This window comes from Sylvia atricapilla, unplaced genomic scaffold, assembly GCF_009819655.1.
Source record: "Sylvia atricapilla isolate bSylAtr1 unplaced genomic scaffold, bSylAtr1.pri scaffold_78_arrow_ctg1, whole genome shotgun sequence".
In the NCBI taxonomy this organism is placed as follows: domain Eukaryota; kingdom Metazoa; phylum Chordata; class Aves; order Passeriformes; family Sylviidae; genus Sylvia; species Sylvia atricapilla.
The window spans coordinates 1-21,603 of record NW_027077162.1 but is presented as its reverse complement, the minus strand read 5'-3'; the positions used below and the strand labels follow the sequence as shown (position 1 = coordinate 21,603).

Below are 21,603 nucleotides of genomic sequence, written 5' to 3'. Positions count from 1 at the left end.
CAGGGCTGGGGGACACCCGTGGGGCCCTGAGAGTGACACCAGTTGTGAGGACATGGGTGTTGTGACACTTGTGGGTGATGTGTCCCTGTCCCCCCTGCCCACTTGGTGCCCATGACATGGGGGTCCTGCACTGCCCCCTCCTCTGAGGGGGTCCTGTGGGGTAAGGGGGCATCTGAGGGGTGTCTGGGGAGAAGGAAAGGGGAGTCCTGGCTGGAGCCCCCCACTCACGTGTCCTGGGGCTTCCTGGCAGCTGCAAGGAAAAAGGGAGGGGGTGACTGTGGGGACCTTGAGACCCCTGAACCGTTTTGGAAACTCAGTAGCTCCAACCACCCATGGGACCCCCAGATCCCCACTGAAGCTGTGATTCCCACCAGAACCCTGATTCCCCCTGGCCACCACAAGCACCCCTGAACCCTCCAGAACTTCTGCACCACCACAATGCCCTCAACCCCTCCCAATGTCCCCACTCAAGTCCCCAGAACCCCACGCCCAGCAGGGAGGGGCACCCCCAGGACCCCAGAAAGCTCCCCTCACATCCCTGCATGGCCCTCCAAGAGCTCCCAAAATCTTCCAGGAGTTCCCAGTGCCACCCCAATGTTTCTCAAAGCCCACCCAGGGATGGACCTGGAGCCCAACCAAGACCCTCCAAATTCCTCCCAAATTCCCGAGACCCCCAGCCAAGGTCACTGTGAGCTCAGTTTCCCCCAGCTCAGGGACCCTGGGTGCTGCCCCAGCTCTGCCCCAGCTCTGGGGGCTTCCTCTAACTCCAGGACGACCATCCCTGTCCCCATTGTCACCCACCCCAGCGGTGCCAGCAGTGACAGCCCCCGATGACAGCCAGGAGCAGGACCAGGAACAGGAGGGTCCTGCCGACATTCACAGCCACTGCTGGGGACAGAGGGGGACACATCTGAGTCACCCTGAACCCTGGGGGTCCTGAACACAACGGTGACCCCGTGTGACCCTACCTGTGACCCAGGGTGAGCCAGGGGTCACCTCCAGGGCCAGCTCAGCGCTGAGTGCCCGGAACACGCGGTGCCCGTCCTGTCCCAGCTGGTTGGTGGCCATGCACTGGTAGGTGCCTGAATGTCCCACATCGACGTCCCCAAGCTCCAGGACAGGACCCTGGGCCACCTCCTGGCCATTGTGCAGCCAGGTGAAGGTGACAGGGGCTGAGCCCACCTGCACAGAGCAGTGCAGGGTCACAGGGTCACCTGTGTGCACCTGGTGTGACAGGGGACCGGGGGTGATGGTGGCATTGGCCACAGGCACTGTGGGGACAGAGACAGGGCTGAGACTGGGGGAAGGGGGCCCGGAGTGGGGTTGGGCTACAGGGAGGGGATGGGGAATATATGGGAGGGTGTGGGTGAAGGACACCCCAAACCAGAGAGTTCTGCTCTTACAGGACTGTGTCCTGTGGTGGTGGTGGCCATTGCTTAAAGTGGGGTACCATGGCTGGGCTGAGGGTGGCATGGCTTGGATGGGGGATACTGTGACAGGACAGTGACATTCAGTGTGGGAGTCTTGGCCATGCTGTCCCCATCGGTGACCCAGCACTGGTACTGGCCGCTGTCATTGCCCCCCAACATGGCACAGGTTGAGGTGGGGGCAAGTGCCCAGCAGTGTCCCCAAGTTCCCCTGGTGGCAGGTGAAGGACAGGGGACCTGTCCCCATGGCCACTGCACAGCTCAGCACCAGGTGGTCCCCCAGTGCCACCTGTCCCCCAGTGGGGTGCACCCACAGGGACAGCCCTAAAAGAGGGACAACTGCAGGTGGGGAGGGACACCAGGGGACAGTGAGGGACTGGTTGGGGGAACGGGCAGAGGCAGGGGGACCACAATGAGGAAGCGGTGGTGTAGAGCTGATGGGGTGGCCTGGAAAGGAACCCAAGGGAACGATGAGGGTTCAGGGAGGGGACACAGGAATGTATGGGGACCCCGCAACAGGGATGGGTGGTTCTGGGCAGTAATTAGGGTTCCAAAGCACGGCTGGGGACCTCAAGGAGGCAGTGGGGGCTCCCCGTGCCCGTCCCCACACTCACTGTGCACTGTGACGTGGAGCGAGGCGCTGCTCTTCTGCACGGACCCCCCCTTGGATTGCACCTGGCAGCTGTAATTCCCCGAGTGGGAGACCCCCACGGCGGGCACCAGGAGCTGTGGGGACACCTGCGGGCCCCCCACCAACTGCCCATCCCGGTAGAAGAGGTGCAGGAGGCGGGTTTGGGGCCGCAGGGGGCTGGGGGTGCTGAGGCAGCTGAGATTGAGGGGAGACCCCTCAATGGGATCGGGGCGACCCTCCAGCACTGGCACCGTGAAGAGCTCTGGGACAGAGAGAGGAGGGGGATTTGTGACCCCGAGTTCCTGTGGAGTGGCTGTGGGGAGGTCAGGGTGGCGGCTGTGGGGTGCTCACCGTGCACTGTCACTGTCACAGGCATCGACCGCACCCACGGTGACAGCTCAGAGTCAACCCACCCACTGCACTGGTAGTGGCCGCTGTGGTGCAGCTGCAGTGGGGACAGGGACAGCTTGGTCCCATAGAGAAATCTCATCTCTTTGTCCCCATGGTAGAATCGCACTGAAGTGACCGGCATGTCCCATGTGTACCGGCAGCGCAGTGTCACCGTGTCCCCCTCCAGCAGCAGCCGCGCTGGCACCTGCAGCACCAACGGGCCTGTGGGAACGAGGGTCCTGTCACACTGAGGAGGTAACATTTTCATGGGGACGACCCCATTCGGTCAGACCCAGAGCACCAGGGGTCCCCAGTTCCACAAACATGGTTCCCTCCCACTGGGATGCTCTGGGATGTCCCCGTGTGCAGGGGACAGGCTCTGGTCACACCGGGGGTGACCCACGGAGCAGAGCCCACACAGAGCCCTCGGAGTCCAGGAGGTGCCAGGCTCAGGACACCAAAACCCCCCTCACCATCTGAGACTCTCACGGGGGGGCTGCGCCCAGTGCCAGGTCTGTCACACGTGTAGGTGCCACTCTCGGTGACAAGGAAGTGGTCTGATCTCTCCTGCCCCCAGCGCTGCCCATCCTTGTACCAGGTGGTGGCACCGGCGGTCCCCGAGCCCTGGCAGGTCAGTGTCACCCGGTCCCACAGCACCGCCGGCCTCCAGGGGGGCTCCACCAGGAGCTGGGTGGTCTGGGCACCTGTGGGTGACAGGGGACACCAGCCTGCCAGGGCCAGTGTGGGGCTGGGGACAGAGGGGTGGGGACATGGCATCTCCCGAGGACTCACCAGTGAGGCCGAGGGTCTGGGCTGGAAGGGAGAATGAACAGGGCTGGTGGTTGGGCAATGGCAAAGGGGCACAGGGTGTGGGGCGGTCCTTGAATTGTCCCCGGAGAGACGCTGGAGTGGCACAGATGTCTCGGGGATGGAGGCACGGTGGCCACCTGATGCTCAAGCAGGACATGAGGACATTCTCGACACCCCAGGCATGGGGACTCCATGCTGGCACAGGTCACCCCCACCAGTCCCATAGCTTCTATCTGCATGGTGCTTGTCCCCTTGTCCCTGTATCTCCATCTCTGTCCCTCTGTCCATGTCCTCTCAGCCACCCCACAACCCAGGTCACCTCATGCACTGAATGCTGGCCTTGGGGACCTCAGGGGACCCCACAGCCCCCCTGTGCCCCCTCCCCACCGGTCTCTCCCTCACCAGGGCCCATCCCCGGGGTGTCAGACCTGTGCCCGGGGCACTCACCCCACAGGAGCAGTGTCACCTTCCCGGCCATCCCCGTGCCCCCGGCCATCCAGGCTGCTGTCACCCGCTGTCAGGGGTGACTGTCCCCTGGGTGTGAGCTCTTCAGACAGAGGGGAAGGAAGCAGGGTCAGGCCTCGCCCCACATGGTGGTGGATTTTGTTGGGGGCAGGGTGGCCACAAGCTGGGCACAGGCTGTGGGCAGGGTGTGGACAGGCTGGGGACAAGGCTGGGTGGCACACAGTGGGACATGGGGTTCTCAGGAGTGGGGGACTCAGGGGGTTTGGGGAGCCAGGGATGGGTGTCCAGGGCAATGGGGGGTCCCAGTGGTTGGGTCCATGGGGAATGAGGGTCCTGAGGAGGGGGAGTCACTTGGGATGGGGGGTGCCATGGGACTGGGGTTTCCAGAGCTGGGGAATTCGGGGAAGGGAGTCCCAGGGGAATGTGGGCTGCAGGGATTTGGGGTCATGGGATGTGTGTGCCGGGGATGGGCTGTGGGAACAGTGGGGTGTTCTGGGTGAATCAAGGTCCTGGGGGAAGGAGGATTTCAGGGGATGGAATGAATGGGAGAGGGTTCCTTGGAAATAGGGTCCTGGGCCATGTGAATACTGGGATGGCAGTCAGAGGGAGAGGGGGCATAAAGAATGGGGATTCCATGCTTGGGGCCCCAGGGGAATGGGGGTCCAAGGGGTGGGCATAGGCTGGGTGAGCCCATGGGTCACATCTCCTTCTCTGTGTGCCAGGACTCGGGGTGCCACCACCAGATACAAGGATGGGCAGCACTGGAGGCAGGAAGGACCCAATCACTTCACTCTCACTGAGAGTGGTGCCCACACGTGTGACAGACCTGCCACTGGGCACAGCCCCCCGTGAGAGTCTTAAATGGTGAGGGGGGTTTGGGTGTCCCCATCCTGGCACCTGCCAGATCCCAAGGGCTCTGGGTGGGCTCTGCTCCATGGGTCACCCCCTGGTGTGACCAGAGCCCTTTCCCTGCACCCAGGGACATCCCAGAGCATCCCAGTGCAGGGGGACCCTGTTTGTGGAACCTGGGACCCCTGGTGTGCTGTGTGTGACCCAGTGTGGGGGTGCCAGTGGTGTCAGGACACCCCAGGCCATAGCACAGCAATGTTTCCATGGACATGTGAGGGCTGGGAGGGGCTGGAGCAATGGCAGCAGCACCTGGTTAGAGGCGACAGGGACCAGGAATGGGACTGGGAAAGGTATTGTGCCCTGATTCCCTCAGCCCTAAGGTCCGGCCCTGTGGACCTCTGTGGGGAATCTGGGCTAGGACAAAGATAAAAGACAGAAGGTGCTCTTATTGCTCGTAGGAAACGGTCCCACAGGTTTAATGTAGAACTCACATGACAAAATCCAGGAGGAAAAAGAGGGCAGGACTCCTGGTCCGAGGAGTTTTAAGCCCTAAAGAGGAGGGGAGGGAAGGGGGTCTGTTGACCAGTGGGCGCAGTCCCAGGAGGAGGGGTGATACACGGCGTATCAAGTTATGGAGAGGTGCAAAGATACATGGGAAGGTATAATCAAAGAACACCCAGTGCAAAACGAACTAACTTTTATGTGCAACACAACAGTACTGGAGATACGGAACAGGGTCCAAGAACGGCACCAGGTATGGGAATATGGGAACGGGACAGGGAATATGGAAACAGTGACTGAAGAGAGAATATGAGATGCTCAGAATGTTGCAGGGAAACTCATTCAGGGCTGTGAGCTCTGCAGCTGGGCCTCCCCTGGGCTGCTGCAGCCCAGGGTCCAAAGGCTGGAGCTGCAGCCCTGCTCCTGTCTCAAGAGCAGGAGGCTCCTGCAGGCTCATGTCCCCTCCATGTCCCCAGCATGATGGAGGGCTCTGAGGCACAGCAGGTGCTGGCAGGAGGGGCTGCTCTGGCCAGCGGGGGCCTGTGAGAAATGCCCAAAGCCTTGTGCTCTGTGCAGCTGCCAAGGACAGCAGCAGGGATGGAGGGTTTGTGTGCCACAGGCAGCCCGAGCTGTGGAGCCCTGAGGGCCCCGTGTGAGAGGTGGCCCTTGGGGATGGCACTGGGAATGGGACCGGGAATACAGGACAGGGACCAGATATGGGGAACAGGAAAGGGGACAGGGAATATGGGAAAAAGACCGGGAATGGGGCCGGGAATACGGGAGAGGGACCTGCAATGGGACCTGTAATTAGGAATATGGAAGTGGAACAGGGAATATGGAAACAGCAATCAGACAGAGAATATGGGATGGGGAATAGGAAGATGGGAACGGGATGGAAAACTGGAATATGGCAATGAGACTGGGAATATGGGAATAGAACAGAGAATATAGCAATGGAAATGCAGGCCTGGCAACAGGACCAGGAATATGAGAATGGGAACAGAACAGGGAATATGAGACTGGGAATATGGGAATGGCAACCAGACAGAGAATACAGAACAGGGACAGGGAATGAGACCAGGAATGGGGTCTGGATTGGGATGGGAGCAGGATGGAACCGGAAATAGGTGACACGGGAATGGGCGTGGGACAAGGGGGTGACAGCAGGAAGAGAGGGGGATCCTGGACAGGGGACACCAGGAACCGGGATGGGGGGGAGATGGGGACAGTTACAGGGCAGAGAGTCTTTGAGCAGCTGCCTCAGAACCTCCACCAAGGTCTCTCAGGCAGCTGAAGCAGCTTGGCCTGGTGTGCCCAAAGCCCTGAGCAACCCCTGAGTCCCTGCCAGGAACCCTCAACTGCCTCACACCCAGCATCCCCCACATCCCCTGGAAGATCCCCTCAAGTTCCCCATCCTTATCTTAGTTCAACATCTTTATTTTTACCTCAGTTTGGGGAGTTTTGAAAGGACAAAGAGAAATGAAAAGGAAATCCAGGCCACAGGGAGCCAGGAAGATCTGGAGCCCTCACCCAGGTGTCTCCCAAACACAGATCACTGGCACCACGGATCACCAGGGCTCTGCCCACCAGGAGTCACTGGGGATCATCCAGCACAGATCCTCCCATGGGGGATGGAGCTGGAGCAGCATAAGAAGCTCTTCCTGCACTTGGGCCACTTGCAGGGCTGTTGTTAGTGCTGGCTCTGTTGCTGTTGGGTCAAGTTAGAGCTGTCTGAGAAGCTCTTCCCACACTGTGGAAACTCGTAGGGCCTCTCCCTGGTGTGGTTCCTCTGGTGTTTGATCAGGCTGGGCCTCCGGCTGAAGCTCTTCCCACACTCCCCACACTCGTAGGGCCTCTCCCCAGTGTGGATGCGACGGTGGGTGACGAGGGTGCAGTTGTGCTTGAATCCCACCCCGCAGTCGGGGCAGCGGAAGGGTCTCTCATCCGTGTGAACCCGCTGGTGTGTGAGGAGATTGGAGCTGCTTGAAAACCTCTTCCTGCACTGATCACACTCGTAGGGCCTCTCCCCGGTGTGGCTCCTTTGGTGTTTGATCAGGTGGGAGCTCGTCCCGAAGCTCTTCCCACAGTCCCCACACTCGTAGGGCCGTTCCCCCGTGTGGCTCCTCTGGTGGACAATCAGCTGGCAGCTCCGGCTGAAGCTCCTTCCACACCCCCCACACCCGTAGGGCCGTTCCCCAGCGTGGATTCCCCAGTGGCTGATCAGGGAGGATCTCTGGCTGAAGCTCTTCTCACACACCCCACACTCGTAGGGCCTCTCCCCGGTGTGGATGCGGCGGTGGGTGACGAGGGTGGAGTTGTGTTTGAATCCCACCCCGCAGTCGGGGCAGAGGAAGGGCCTCTCCTCTCTGTGAATCCGCTGGTGCAGGAGGAGATTGGAGCTGGTCTGAAACCTCTTCCTGCACTGCTCACACTCGTAGGGCCTCTCCCCGGTGTGGCTCCTTTGGTGTTTGATCAGGTGGGAGCTTATCCTGAAGCACTTCCCACACTCCCCACACTCGTAGGGCCGTTCCCCCGTGTGGATTCTCCAGTGGCGGATCAGGTCGGAGCTCTGGCTGAAGCTCTTCTCACATTTTGAGCACTTGTAGGGTTTCTCAGCATTGTGAAGCTGCTCAGGGATCTCCAGCTCTGAGCTCTGGCCACATCTCCGGATCCCTCTCCCATCCAGGGTGGGTCTTTCCTCCTCGGATTGCTGTGATCTGCGTTTGCAGCCCCTCCTCGTGTGGGATCTCTGGGGCTTTTCCTCCCCATTGGATTCCTGTGCCGTGGAGCTGATAGAATCGGCCTCTTCCACGGATTTCTCCCCCCTGGTCTCCGACCTCAGCTCAGTGTCTGGGAGAGGAAGGACAAGGAGAGGATGGGATTTGAATCTGTCCCACAGGGAAGGGGAAGGAGTTCCCCCCAGTGGATCCCCAGCAGGACGGTGATGACAGTGCGGTTGTCCTGCAGCCAGGGGACATGCTGGGCTGGGACATGGAGCAGGAGAGAGGGGGAGAGGGGCACTGACTTCCTCCTCACCTGCCTGGGGCTCCCGGGCCATCTTCCTCGCAGCCTCCTCCATCGGGTCAAGGTTTGGGAATGGGAAATCCTGGTTTGGAAGGGAAAACAAGCGCTGAGCGCGTTGAATTTGACGATTCCTCTGCACAAGTGCAGCTGCAGAAGTCAGCGCCCCTTTCAGCCTCGGGGGGCCCGGACCCCACTCATCTCCAGGCTCCAACACCCCTCCAGGCTGCCGGGGGTCCCCTGGCTCCAGGATCGCCCCTCTGTACTCTCCCTGCTCCGGGGCTCCCGCATTCCCCCCCGGGGATCCCCAAACCCGATATCGCCCCTCTGTCCCCTCGATCGCCATGTGGGATCCCCTAAGATCCCTCCAGGGGCATATCAGGCTCAGCTTTGAGGTCCTGCAAGATCTAAACATCCTCTGCCGCGCAAAAAAAAACCCCTCCCGGAGACCTTCCCCAGATGGATTTGGGGCGAGCTCCCCCTCCCCGCTCACCTGCGGGTTCCGAATGGGGAGAACTTCGTCGTGCTGCTCCTTTTCCGCCTCCTCCTCCTCTGTCCCTCCTCCTGTTCCTGCTCCTCTTCTTCCTGCCGCTCCTGCCTTTCCTTTTCCTCTTCCTCTCCCCCTCCTCTTCCTCCCGCTCCTCCTCCGCTCCCAGCCCGGCCCGGGCGGTGCCCACACCCAAAAGCAGCCGCGCTCGGCCCTGGGCGGGTTCCAAAGCGGCCCGGCCCCGGCAGCGATCCCGAGAGCACCGAGAAGGAACTGGGAGCGCTTCTCCTCCCAGTATCGCTCTTACTGGGAGCGCTGGGAGGGAACTGGGAGGACACAGCGCCCCGCCGCGGCTGCAGCCAGCGAGGGGCGGGGCCAAATCAAAATGGGCGTGGTTATGCAAATACAGGATCAATCGCGCGCTGTGATTGGTGGGCAGGAGCAGCGCGGGGAGCTGGGGGGCGGAGCGATGGCGGCGGCGTCCAATGAGAGGGGACCGGGACCGGGGACCGGGACAGGGACCGGGACCGGGGACGGGGACCGGGGACAGGGACCGGGGACCGGGACAGGGACAGGGACCGGGACCGGGGACGGGGACCGGGGACAGGGACCGGGGACAGGGACCGGGGACGGGGAGCGGGGACGGGGACCGGGACCGGGGACAGGGACCGGGACCGGGGACGGGGACCGGGACTGGGGACAGGGACCGGGACCGGGGACAGGAACCGGGGACAGGAACCGGGGACCGGGAATTGTACTGGAGATACGGAACAGGGACCACGAATGGGACCAGGGATGGGAATATGGGAACGGGACAGGGAATTTGGGAACAGCAACCGGAGAGAGAATATGGGATGAGGATTAGGAGGGTGGGATCGGAGACGAGAATACGGGAACAGGACTGGGAGCTGCTAAATCGGAACAGGACAGAGAATATAGAAATGAAAATGTCATGTCCCAAAGGCTTAGCCAGCAACAATCCATCCAATGTAAATCCACAAAACCCACACCGCAACACACAAAAACACCCCCTCAAAAACCAGCCTTGCAACCAGACCACTGCAAGAACTTCAAACACTCCACAGCACACATCACTATCCCAACACTAACACCATCACAATATTTATTCAACAATATGATCAATAATGTAATATCAATTCATACATTACCCTGGGAAAGTCAATGTTCCTTAACTTGTTTCTCACAACATATACAAGTACAGAACTGTTATTCCTCTTCCCATAACTTTGGGGGTTGAGAGGAACCAATCTGATTTTCATTTATGTCTCAACATACGCTATACATGAGGCAAAAAAAATACTCTGGGGGCTGTACATGTACTGGGAGCCCTGAGGAACCCAGCGAGGCTTCATGTAACAGCCGACCAGAGGAGAGAAAGCTTCCATGAGCGGGCTGTCAGTGACACACCCCTCTTCCCCCTCACTGGCTGGTAGGACAGATGCCTGGATGCCCAGGAAAAATATCTGGGAAAAATGCCCAGGAAAAAATGCCCAGAGAATCAGGCTGTGGGAGGAGCCATAGTACATAAGAGCTCTTCAATGTGACACAACAGGAGACTCTTCGCTTTTGGTTTCTTGGAGGGATCAGGGGCTTGCTCAGAGGATCAGCTTGGCCCTCCTTCCCCCCCTCGCCTTTTCCTCCCTGTGGTTCATCTTCCCTGTCCACACCCGTTCTTCCCAGCTTCACTGCTTCTGAGAGGCAGCTCGTTCCTGTGATGATCTGGTGCTCCACCACTTCCCCAATGGAGCAGAGGCTGCCTGCGTGCACCCACCACCTCTGATGTGTTGCCCATGTTGCCCGCAGCAACGAGCCTGCTGCACCACAAACACCAGCCCACAGCAGACAAGGCTGCAGCACCAGCCCACGGCATCCAGCCTGCAGCCATCACTCATCAAAGCCAGAGACACGCAGCTCCTGCCACTTGGAAATCCCACCCAGCCGCTCACAAAAGCCACAAGGGCTCACCACACACACACTCCATCTGCCAAGTGATGGCAACAGAGCACACGGGGTTCTTGGAGTAACACTGTCCCTGTCTTCTGTTCCTCTCCCTGTCTCTCCTTTTCCCTCTCTACTCTCTCTTCCAATCCCCCTTCAGAAAGGACACTTAGCCTCCTTTATCAATAAACAGTCCACAGATATAATATTGCCACATTTGTGCTCCGTTTTAATCCAAGAAATCGATCAGAAAGAATCCTCCCCGACTGCCCCTTTTACAGTGGGATGGGACAGGGGGAGTGGGAGGGGGAATGGGGAACCCCTGGGTGTGCTGCCAGCGCTGTGGGGAGAGAATGGGGAAGTCTCTGAGGGTACTTGGAGCACTTGGGTGGGGATTGGGGAGGGGATGGGGGAGCCTCTGTGGGTACTGGGAGAGGAAATGGGGAGCACTGGGTGCCCTGTGAAGCCTCCCCCTGACTCATGACCACCTCCCTTGGAAGGATGGGCAACCACAGGAGCCATGGAGGGAGCACCCCCAGTGCCTCCTGGTCCCCAGAGTGTCACAGCTGTTGTTGTAGATTGTCGTAGAGGTCACTGGGTTCCCATGGTTGCCCGTGTGGCCCCTGCAGCTCCACGTAGTTCACCTGAGGATCCTCCCTGGGGGATGCCAGGGGCTCTGGGGGGACCCTGTGGGGATAACGGGGTGTGTGGAAAAGGGGCTGGGAGGTTCTGGGGTTTGGGTAAAAGGTGTATCATGGCTGGAGCCTCCACTCACCTTTCCTGGTGCTTCCTGGCATCTGCAAAGGAAAACTGAAAAGGTGACTTTGGAGGCCATGGGACCTCCAGGCACCTGCGGGAATCCTGAAGCACCACCAGACCCTCAATTCCTGACCACCCCTGATGACTCCTAACACTCCTGAACCACCTCAGTGCTCTGGACCCCCTAAACCCCCAGAAACCAAATCCTGGCTGGGAGGGGAACCTTCCAAATTGCCCCAGGACAGGATCACTTGTCTTGCAACATCCCTGCAAGACCCTCCAACACCACCCCAAATCCTTGAGGACCCTGAGCAAAGGAACTGAGTGCTCAACACTGCCCAAGTCAGGTGCTCTGGGTGTCACCCCTCACCCCAAATTCGACAGCCCCAAGGCCCCCATTGCCCCCATTGTCACCCACTCATGTTGTTCCACCGGTGACAGCCCACAGCTACACCTACAAGCAGGAGCAGGAACAGGAGGGACACACCAACCCCTGTAGCCACTGCTGGGAACAAAAGGGGCATGTCAGGGTCACTTGTCACTTCAGGGGCCTGCAATCCCAATCACACTGTGTGACCCCACCTTTTTTCCAGTGTTCCTGCGGTGTCACCTCCAGGGCCAGCTCAGGGCTGAGTGCCCGGAACACGCGGTGCCCGTCCTGTCCCAGCTGGATGGTGGCCACACACTGGTAGGTGCCTGAATGTCCCACGTCGACGTCCCCAAGCTCCAGGACAGGGCCATGGGTGAACTGCTTGCCATCACGCAGCCAAGTGAAGGTGACAGGGTCTGAGCCCTCCTGCACTGAGCAGCGCAGGGTCACGGGGTCACCTGCACACACCTGGTGTGCCGGGGGACTGGGGGCGATGGTGACACTGACCACGGGCGCTGCGGGAACAGAGACAGGGCTGAGGTGAGGAGGAGGGGCTGTCACCCAGAGGGGGCGGAATAGAAAGTCTGTGTGGTGGCATCTGGAGACAGAGGGTCTCCTTCAGCCAGGACAGTGACCCCATGGTGCTGGGGGTCATCGTGTGCTGTGGGATGAGGGCATGTGATGGATGAGGGGTGAGGGATGAGGATGGGATGAAGGTGAGGTGAGGATGGGATGAGGGCTGGTGTGTCCAAGGGTGGTGATGGCCATCACCTCGTGGGGGGCACGGAATGGCGTGGGTGGGATGTGATGTGTCTGATGAGGCATATCAACAGGGACATCACCCCAATCCCAAGGGTCTCACTGCCCTGGGAGGGTCACGCTCAGTAGGGGGAATGTGACCTGATGGGGAGTGGGGCATGTGACAGCTGGCATTAGGGATCCGTGGCCTGGATGTCCTGGGTGGGGACACCTGGAGCCAGACGGTCCCAGTTCCCTGTGACACCCAGCAGTGGGGGCTGTGGCCTGGGGTGGGTTGGGGATGGTGTGGGGGGGTTGGGGTGGAATGGGAATGTGTGGAATTGGGGATGCTGTGGGTGGGATCACCCCATGCCCAATGGTCCTGCTGGCCCAGGACAGTGACATTCCGTGTGGGGCTCTCAGCCACGCTGTCCCCATCCCTGGCCCAGCACTGGTGTGGCCGCTGTGCTCATCCCCAACATGCTGCAGCTCCAGCTGGGGGCCAGTGCCCAGCAGCCCTCCCAAGACCTCCCAATGCCAGGTGAAGGACAGGGAACCTGTCCCTATGTCCACCACACATCTCAGCACCAGTCAGTCCTCCATTGTCACCTGTCCCCCAGGGGACTGAACCCAGAGGGACACCCAGGAGAGCCAGACCCCTGCAGGGGGACACAGGAGAGACTGGGGACACGGGAGGAGTGGCGAACACCAGGGAGAAGTGAAGGTCTCAGGGGAGGATTAGAGTGGGATGAGGGGTTCCCAGTGAGGAAGAAGGAGGCCCAGATATGGGGCAGAGGCTGTGAAAGGGCTGGAAGGAACCCGAGGCAAGGCTGGGGGATTGAGCTTGGGGATATATGCAGAGGGTTTATGGGAACCACAGGGAAGGTTTTGGGGAACACAGACAGGGATGGTGGGACATGAGGACAAGAGAGGGACCTCAGAGTGGGAGAGGTGCAGCTAGGGAGGGATGAGGGGACCTGGTGAGGGATGCAGGCAGCAGGAAATGTGATGGGAGGAACCAGAGAGACACCTGGGAAGGCAGGGCAGCATGCAGAGGGTTGAGGAAGGCTGGGAGAGCTGGGAGGGCTGTGGGGGCTCCCCGTGCCCATCCCCACACTCACTGTGCACCGTGACGCGAATCTGGGCGCTGCTCTTCTGCACGTCCACCCTATCAGACCACACCTGGCAACTGTATTTCCCAGAGTGGGAGACCCTCACGGCGGGCACCAGGAGCTGTGGGGACACCTGCGGGCCCCCCACCAACTGCCCATCCCGGTAGAAGAAGTACACGAGAGGGTCTCGGGGCCGCAGGGGGCTGGGGGTGCTGAGGCAGGTGAGATTGAGGGGGGACCCCTCGGTGACCTCGGGGGGACCCTTCAGCTCCGGCACCGTGAAGAGCTCTGGGAAGGAGAAGGATTTGTGACATGAGTCCTTGGGGAGGGGCTGTGGGGGTGCTGAGGTGCGAGGTGTGGGGTGCTCACCGTACACTATCAATTTAACTGGCACTGAATGCTTCCGCTCCTTATGTGTCCCAGAGTTCACCCATCCCTCACAGCTGTAGTGGCCGTTGTGGTGCAGCCTCAGAGAGGGCAGGGACAGCTTGGTCTCATGGCGGGACCACCCCACCTGCTTGTTCTCATGGTAGAATTGCACCCCAGTGACCGACACGTTCCGCCAGCGCCGGCAGCGCAGTGTCACCGTGTCCCCCTCCAGCAGCGGCCACATCGGCACCTGCAGCACCAGGGGGTCTGCAAAACACGGGGCCCTGTCACACTGGGGCTGGTCCCGTTTCCACTGTGATCCCCCATTGGGTCACATCCAGAGCACATGGGGTCCCCAATTCTACAAACAGGGTCTCCTTGCACTGGGATGTCCCCAGAGCAGGGAGGTGACCCATGCAGTGGAGACTACCCAGAGCCCCCTGGGTCTAGTGGGTGCCAGGTTTTGGACACCCAAACTCCCCTCACCATCTGAGACTCTCACGGAGGGGCTGAGCCCAGTGCCAGGTCGTTCACACATGTAGGTGCCACTGTCGGTGACAAGGAAGTGGTCTGATCTCTCCTGCCCCAATCGCTGCCCATCCTTGCACCAGGTGGTGTCACCGGCGGTCCCCGAGCCCTGGCAGGTCAGTGTCACCCTGTCCCACACCACCGCCGGCTTCCAGCGGGGCTCCACCAGGAGCTGGGTGGTCTGGGCACCTGTGGGTGACAGGGGACACCAGCCTTCCAGGGCCACACCTGAGGACTCACCAGCAAGGACGAGGGTCTGGGCTGGAAGGGAAAAGGGACAGGGCTGGGTGGGGGTGGCCCTGCAGGGAGAGCAGCACCAGGGGAATGAGGTGCAGTGTCTGTCCCCAAACTGACCCCAGAGGAACGTTGGTGCAGCAGGGAGGTCTTGATGACAACGACACCTCAATCACCCTGGGCAGAGGCAGGACATGGGGACACTGTGGACACCCCATGTTTGCACAGCTCACCTCCACCATCCTCACAGCACCTGTCCTCACAGCTACATCCCCATGGCCCCGTGCCCATGATCCCATTCTTATGGCACCTGTCCCCATGCCCCAGCTGCATCATAAGTGGCCCTTGTCCCTGTCCCTGCCCCCCTGTCCCCCTGTCCTTGCCTTGGTGACATCTGGGGACTCCACAGCCCCCCTGTGCCCCCTCCCCACCGGTCTCTCCCTCACCAGGGCCCATCCCCGGCGTGTCAGACCCGTGCCCAGGGCACTCACCCCACAGGAGCAGTGCCACCTTCCCGGCCATCCCCGTGTCCCCAGCCATGTGGACTGGCTGTCACTCACTGCTGTGGCCACCTGTCCCCTGGGTGGCGGCTCTTTGGCCAAAGAGGAAGGAACTGAGGTCACAACTTGTCCCCATGTGTAGGTGGCACTTGGTGGGGGCAGGGTGGGGAGAGGCTGGGGACGTAGAGGGACTCACTGGGACATGGTGGGACCTGATGGGACATGGGCATCCCAGGACTTGGGGGCTCCAGGGATGTGGGGAGCTAAGGAGGGATTTCCAGAGGAGCAGGGCAGCCCAGGGATGTGGTCCCAGGGGAATTGGTGTGCCATGGGAATAGGATGCCTGTGAAAGGGGAGACACCAGGCATGGGGATCCTGGGGAATGGAGGTCCCATTGGGTGGGGGTCCCAGGGGTGAGGGGTCCCAGGGGAATATGGGCTGCAGAGATTTGTGATCATAGGATGCAGGTCCCAGGGATGGAGGGTCCTGGAGGACTGGGGAGCCCATGGGATGGGATCAAAGGGAGAGTAGTGCTGGGATATGGAAATCCTGAGAAATGGGCATCCTGGGATGGGGGTCCCCAGGAGAGGAAACCTAGGGCACGAGGTCCCATGGTTGGGCTCCCAGGGGAATGGGTGTCCCAGGGATGGGTAGTGGCTGCGTGACACATGGGTTGCAGCTCCTTCACTAACTGCCTCAGATTCTGGGGTGACACAGACAAAAGCAGAAACCTCCATAGTGTTGGTGGTCTGGGGAACACCAGGGGGTTCCGTGTGCTCCGGGTCTGTGCTTCCCACCCTAGGACATTTTCCTCTCTTTATTTCTTTCTGTTCCTATTTTCCTTACTGTTGTACATTCCCTCTGCCAATTCATGGCTCAGCGATCTCCAGGAGCACCTGAGCAGGTAAGGGGTTGAGGGCATGCCAGAGAGGGGGATAGGAGGTGTTGGGGGTGCAGTGAGGGGTGGGGAGGCTTTGAGGGATGGGGATGTTGGGCTGTGCTCCCCCAACACTTTCTATTTCCCAGACAAGAAGGGAGAGGCCATTTGTGGTAAGAGTTAAATGGGAAAGGGGGATGGGCTCTGCCCTAGGGGGGAAACCAGGGGGGTCATGTCCTGGGAAGTCCCTGTTCTGGGAGTGACACAACCTGGGGCAATCCAGTTCAGAGGGTGACACATCCTGGCATGAGGGGGTCCTGTCCCCGGGGATGGCGGTTCTGGAATTGTCCTTGTATATTCCTGGTCGGGTGCTTGTCCCAGGGGTGACACATCCTGGGGACCCCTGTCAATCCAAGTGTGGGGCCCAGCCATGGCCCAGCCCCAGGGCACAGGGATGGGCATTGGCCAGCCCTGCTCTGGCCAGCCCCAGGGGACAGCCAGGACCTGAGGGTCCCCCCTGCTTTCCCCTTGGCTTGGATTCTGGCAGCTTCAGAGCTGCTGCAAAGGTGAGAATTCTGTGGGGGAAAAAGGCGTGGCTGTGGTTTGCTGAGCCCTGCAAGAAGCACAAAAGCCAATGGCAGCCCAAGCAGTGGCTCTGTGAGGGCCTTTGATGGTTTTCAGAGCAGGGCTGGCTGGAAACGGCCCCTGCAGGGACGGCTGTGAGGGAACCAGTCCGGAAATGCAGCAATTGGTCATTTTTTCCCTCTCAGCAAGGGGCTGAGAGAGCCCCAGAAGTTCTGCAAAGCCCACACCTATCTGCTCAACAACCTGACCGGGACCTCTTCCTTCCTGCCTCTTCATGGACGGACAGTGGCCGGATGCCCCGCACCCACCAAAGCTGCTCTTTCACTGCCTTCTGCCCCTGGATGGGGAGAGAAATTTCAACGAAGGGTTCCTGAGTTGACATAAAGGACCGGGAGAGAACCTGTCACAGTAAAAACAGGCTCAGATTTACCGATATGCATTGAATTTATTGCTGACAAAATCAGAGTAGGATAAGAAGTCAAATAAACACTTCAAAACACCTTCCCTCACCCCAAACTCCTTTCTGGGGCTCTCCCTCGTCCCTCCAGCGGTGCAGGGAGATGGGAATGAGGCCCCGAGCGGTTCAGCACAGGTTGTTTCTGATGCTGCTCAGCCAGGGCAGTGGCAGTCCTTGCCCTGCTCTGCCAAGGTGGGGTCCCTGCCTTCCATGGAGAACTTCTCCAGCGGGAGTCCTTCCCGGCTGCTCCAGGCTGGGGCCCTTCCTTGCCCAGGCTCAGTGCCTCGGGAGATGCTCCAGTGGGGGCTTCCCACGGGCACACAGCCCCCTTCAGACATCCCCTGCTCCTGCAGGGGGGTCTCTGCTCCCCGGAGACCCCCGCGGGCTGCCGGGGAATCTCCGGAGCCCGTCGTGATCCTCATTCCTCCCTGCAGGGCAGTTCCTCTCGCCGCCTTGCGCTCCTCTTGGCTGCCGCAATTCCATCTCTGCCATTCCGTGGATTTGCACTTCCCAGCTCTGGGAGTTTCCGCAAGAACTCCTCTCGCCCCGTCCTGTATCTCCCATCCCCCATCTGCTCCAGGACATCCCGTGAGTCTCGGGAGCTATTGGGAGCGCTGCCATGGCAACAGTCAGTCCCGACATGTCGCAACAGTGGCTTCCGACACGCTGTCACAATCGGTTCAAACACATCCTAACCGCTGGTCCCGACACATTGTGACAGTCGGCTCCGGGACATTGTCACACCTCCCACAGTCCATGACAGCGCGATGGCAGCCGCGACTGCTGGCTCAGGATCCCTCTCCCCCCGTCCCGGAGACACCTCCCGGGGGTCCCGCCTCCCCTCCCATCGGCAGCTTTGCTCACCGGGATCGAAGTCCTCTCCATCCCAAGGTCTCCACCCGGGGTCCTCAGGAGGATATCGGTGTTCCCCTGACCCCCAGCCCCTCCGGCCCCTTCGGCCGTGCCCCAAAGAGCACAACGGAGGTCCAGAGCTTAACCCAGGATCAGTCGGTGTCTGGCGAGCACCGAGTGTGAGGGTTCAGGATCCCTCACATCGTCCTTTCCCACAGGGCACGGGATCCAGCAGCCCCATTGTGATGCTTCAGGATGTGCGAAAGGATCCTGAATTGCTGTCCTCTGTCAGCTACAAACCACACACCACCAGAATCATCACCAAGGACCTGATCCGGGATATCGTGTAAGGCTGTGCCTGAGCCCTGAGGGGTTTTGGGGGGAAGGGTGTCACTGCACCATCCCAAAATCTCTGGGGAGCAGGGATTGGCAGTGTGCCCTGGCCACTCCCAGGGGTCCTACCTCCCTGCATCCCTGGTGCCACTTTCACCACACTTTCCCCTCCTGCTTCACCCAAAGCAGGAGAGCCGGGTCCCCACGGCTTCCCCAGCACTTCCCGCAGTGCTCTGGGCTGGCTTGGTGGCCGACTGGGCAGCTCAGGGGACACAGGGAGCTGTTGGGGTCTCCGTGTCCCTGAGCTCTCTCCCTGTGCTCCCCAGCATCCCCCAGCAGAAGCCTCAGCCGTGTCTCATCATTGAGGAAAAGGATTATGAAAGGATCAAGGAATCAGCTCGAGCCCCAACTGAGCTGGAGTGCTGGGACAGGCTGAAGACCCTGAAAGCCAGACAGGACGCTGCTTTTGTAGGCATCTCCTTTCCTGCTCCCTCTTCTCCCGCTCCACGGCCAGGCTCTAGGGGGGTGCCTTCACCAAGGGGGTCCCTTTTGTCCCTCATGTTTCGGGGCACAGGAAAGGTTGCAGGGCTCAGGGCTGCGTCCCTGGAATTGAGAGCTGGGCAGCACCCCTGGAATTGTGCCCAGCACTTCCAGCTTTCCAAGGGCACCGAGTGTCTGCCCAGAGATGTGGGAAGGGGTGCCCATGGCCGTGCCAGGGCCCCAGGAGCCCGTCATGTCCCCGTTCAGTGCCGGGGATGCAGCACCTGAAGTGTGACCCCTGTGAGCCCCCGGATTAGGCAGCGCTCTGTGTCCGCACAGGAAACCCTGAAAAAGGCCCAGATGGAGGAGAAGAGAAAGGCAGACCTGGAGGACAAGAGTCAGAGTGACCTGGAGGAGGAGCGCCAGCAGCAGGAGAAGCAGAAGTTGCTGCAGCGGGCGAGGAGGATGAGGCTGGAGCAGGATGAAGAGATACGGGAGCTGAACGCGGTAGGGCCGCCACTCGCCGCTGTCACCTGGCGCTGCCTGAGCCTCCCCTGCTCCTCGTGCTCCCAGATTCCTCCTCTCCTTCCCTTGTCCTCCCTGCTCCCTGTGTCCCAGTGCCCCTCCAGGCCACACACACCTCTTGTCCCCACAGCTGTTCCTCAATGCCAAGTGCAACATGATCCGGGACAAGCAAGTCCTGGAGAAGCAGATGATCCACAAGGAACTGGCGGAGGAGGAGAAGCGCCTGAACAAGATGATGGAACTGGAGCGGGACAAGGGCAGGGAGGTCCAGGAGGAGCTGGAGCGCCACAGGAAGCAGGAGCTGATGAGGTGGGCACAAGGATCCCTCTTCCCCATGGAGGCATCCGGCCCATTCCAACCACACCGGCCCTGTCCATGCCAGCGTTCCCATGATGGGGATGGAGCAGGATGGAGCCAGAGGGAACCTTCTGCTCTCCTATTCCCAGAGCCAGGCAGGACATTGTGAAACAGATGGAGCAGAACGCAGAGGAGAGGGCGCTGAGGGCTGAGGAGGTGTACCAGGAGGGACAGAGGCAACTGCAGCGCCTGGAGCAGATGAAGAGGGAGGATCAGAAGGTGGGAACAGGGAACACGGGGGTGCAGGGAAGTTTCCACCTGGCTGGAAAGGGTCTGGCAGTGCTGCATCAGCCACACTCAGCGAGTGGGGACAGCAGCCAGCAGGATCAGAGCTGTGGTCCCCACCATGGGGACTTGGTGACATCCCTGGGAGATGACCCAAAGCCTGCCTGCCCTGAGTGAGGAGGAGGAGGAGGAAGGAGCACTCGGCCTGGTGGCCTTCAACCCTGCATGGCATTTCCAGGCCCGGGAGCAGAAACAGGCGAAACTAAAGCAAATCCATGCCGAGATTAGACAATTCAATGCAGAGAGCCAGAGGCTGAAGGATCAACAGCGGGAACAGGAGAGGCTGGAAGATGAGCGGATTCTGGAGCAGCAGCGGCAGAAGGCTGTAAGAGGAGGGCAGGGGCTGCAGGAGCTGCCCTGGGGCTTTGTCCCACACCCTGGGGCTCTGTCCCACACCCTAAAGCTCTGCCCCACACTCTCTGTCTCTCTCTCCCCGGGCTCTCCCCCACAGGAGCGTGAGGCCGCCTGGGAGGCAGAGCAGGAACAACTGCGCCTGGAGAAGGAGAAGGAGCTGGCCCGGCTCAGGGCCATGCAGGAGCAGGTCCAGGACTGGCAGGCAGAGCAGGTGAGTGGCACAGGCACAGGTGACACGCTCCCCTGCCGCTGTCCCTGTCCCCAGCCCAGCAAAGAGGCAGCGCCTGGATGTGGGGGCTCTGCAGGACCAGCCCCTGGAGCCAGGGCATGTCCTGGAGCAGTGCTGGCAGAGCCAGAGCCATGGCCAAGGGCTTCCATAGGTGCCCCTGAGGGAGGCCCAGCACTGTCCCCTCTTTGGGCAGGATGCTCTGAGGGCCAAGAGGAACCAAGAGGTGGCAGACCGGGAATGGCGCCGGCAGGAGCTGGAGAAGGCGCGGAAAAGGGCCGAGCTGGAGCAGCAGCTGAAGCAGGACCGCCTGCAGCAGGTGGCCCAGAAGGAACAGTACCTGGCCATGCAGGTGGAGCAGGACCGCCAGGAATTCCAGAGGGTGCTCAAGTGAGGCCCAAGGGACCGAGGGATTGCTGAGGCAGTGGCTGGGGGCTCCCAGTTCCTGCTGGTGGCTCTGGGGGCTCCAGTGCCAGCCCAGTGCCGTGCCAGTGTGGGGGGCTGTGGCGGGGTCCCTGAGGCAGCCCGGCTCTCCCGCAGGGCCCACCAGGAGCAGCTGGAGCGGGAGAAGCTGGAGCGGGAGCAGAGGGAGCTGCGGCAGCGCGCCCACGCCGAGTATCTCCGGCAGCAGATCCAGGAGCTCCAGCAGCAGAAGGAGCGGGAGCGGGCGGCCGTCCTTGAGGAGGGCCGGCAGCAGGAGCAGGAGGTCCAGCAGCGCCGCCAGCACCTCACCCAACTCAGGCAGCAGAAGCTACAGGAGTTCAGGTCAGGAGCTGCTTTCCTGAGCTCCCTGAGTCCTTCCTGGTGTCCCAGCCTGGGCCACCTCCCAGCTCCCTCTGCATCCTCAGCAAACGGGACCTGCTGCAGAGCCACGGTCCCAGATCCATGGGGAGTCTAATGGATTCTTTCCTCCACAGAGCTGCCGGAATGCCCGAAAAGTACTGTGCCCACGTGGAGCGCAAAGCCCAGAACTGAGCCAGTGCTCCCTCCTCCTAGGCTCAGTCCCACAATGAAACAGATCCAATTTCACACAGATTCGGCTTCCATTTGCATTGACCAAAATTTCCAATTAAAAATGTTTGAGAAGATGCTGTTTTCTGTCCTCCTCAGGGCTGTTGGGGA

The 21,603-nt window shown here is 60.7% G+C and overlaps 2 protein-coding genes across 2 annotated transcripts; one reads left to right on the top strand and one right to left on the bottom strand.

The window, feature by feature from the left end:
- Positions 1–217: 217 nt before the first annotated feature.
- On the bottom strand, positions 218–15,202 carry LOC136375039 (uncharacterized). Its single transcript, XM_066340389.1, is given in 20 exon segments — positions 218–250; positions 802–888; positions 969–1,291; positions 1,498–1,583; positions 1,585–1,766; positions 2,042–2,320; positions 2,410–2,670; positions 2,922–3,213; positions 3,215–3,261; positions 3,706–3,772; positions 5,269–5,290; positions 6,825–7,961; positions 11,105–11,227; positions 11,316–11,337; positions 11,718–11,804; positions 11,882–12,184; positions 13,529–13,807; positions 13,889–14,155; positions 14,375–14,677; positions 15,142–15,202. Coding segments are annotated over 20 exon segments (4,242 nt in total). The 5' UTR covers positions 15,191–15,202; the 3' UTR covers positions 218–224.
- A 2,623-nt stretch (positions 15,203–17,825) lies between these two features.
- On the top strand, positions 17,826–21,456 carry LOC136375038 (cilia- and flagella-associated protein 45-like). The gene is made up of 11 exons (XM_066340388.1): positions 17,826–18,100; positions 18,214–18,267; positions 18,581–18,722; positions 19,074–19,241; positions 19,390–19,568; positions 19,706–19,835; positions 20,080–20,226; positions 20,353–20,466; positions 20,678–20,871; positions 21,022–21,246; positions 21,399–21,456. Exons 1-11 carry the CDS (start codon positions 17,826–17,828, stop codon positions 21,454–21,456), a joined length of 1,686 nt encoding a protein of 561 aa, XP_066196485.1.
- Positions 21,457–21,603: the final 147 nt, after the last annotated feature.

Excerpts from the sequence above, each read along its gene's own strand:
- LOC136375038 (XM_066340388.1), top strand. The coding sequence starts at position 17,826 with ATGACAGCGCGATGGCAGCCGCGACTGCTGGCTCAGGATCCCTCTCCC. Across the intron at positions 19,242-19,389 it reads AGATACGGGAGCTGAACGCG|CTGTTCCTCAATGCCAAGTG; the intron begins GTAGGGCCGCCA and ends TTGTCCCCACAG. Across the intron at positions 19,569-19,705 it reads AGGAAGCAGGAGCTGATGAG|AGCCAGGCAGGACATTGTGA; the intron begins GTGGGCACAAGG and ends TCCTATTCCCAG.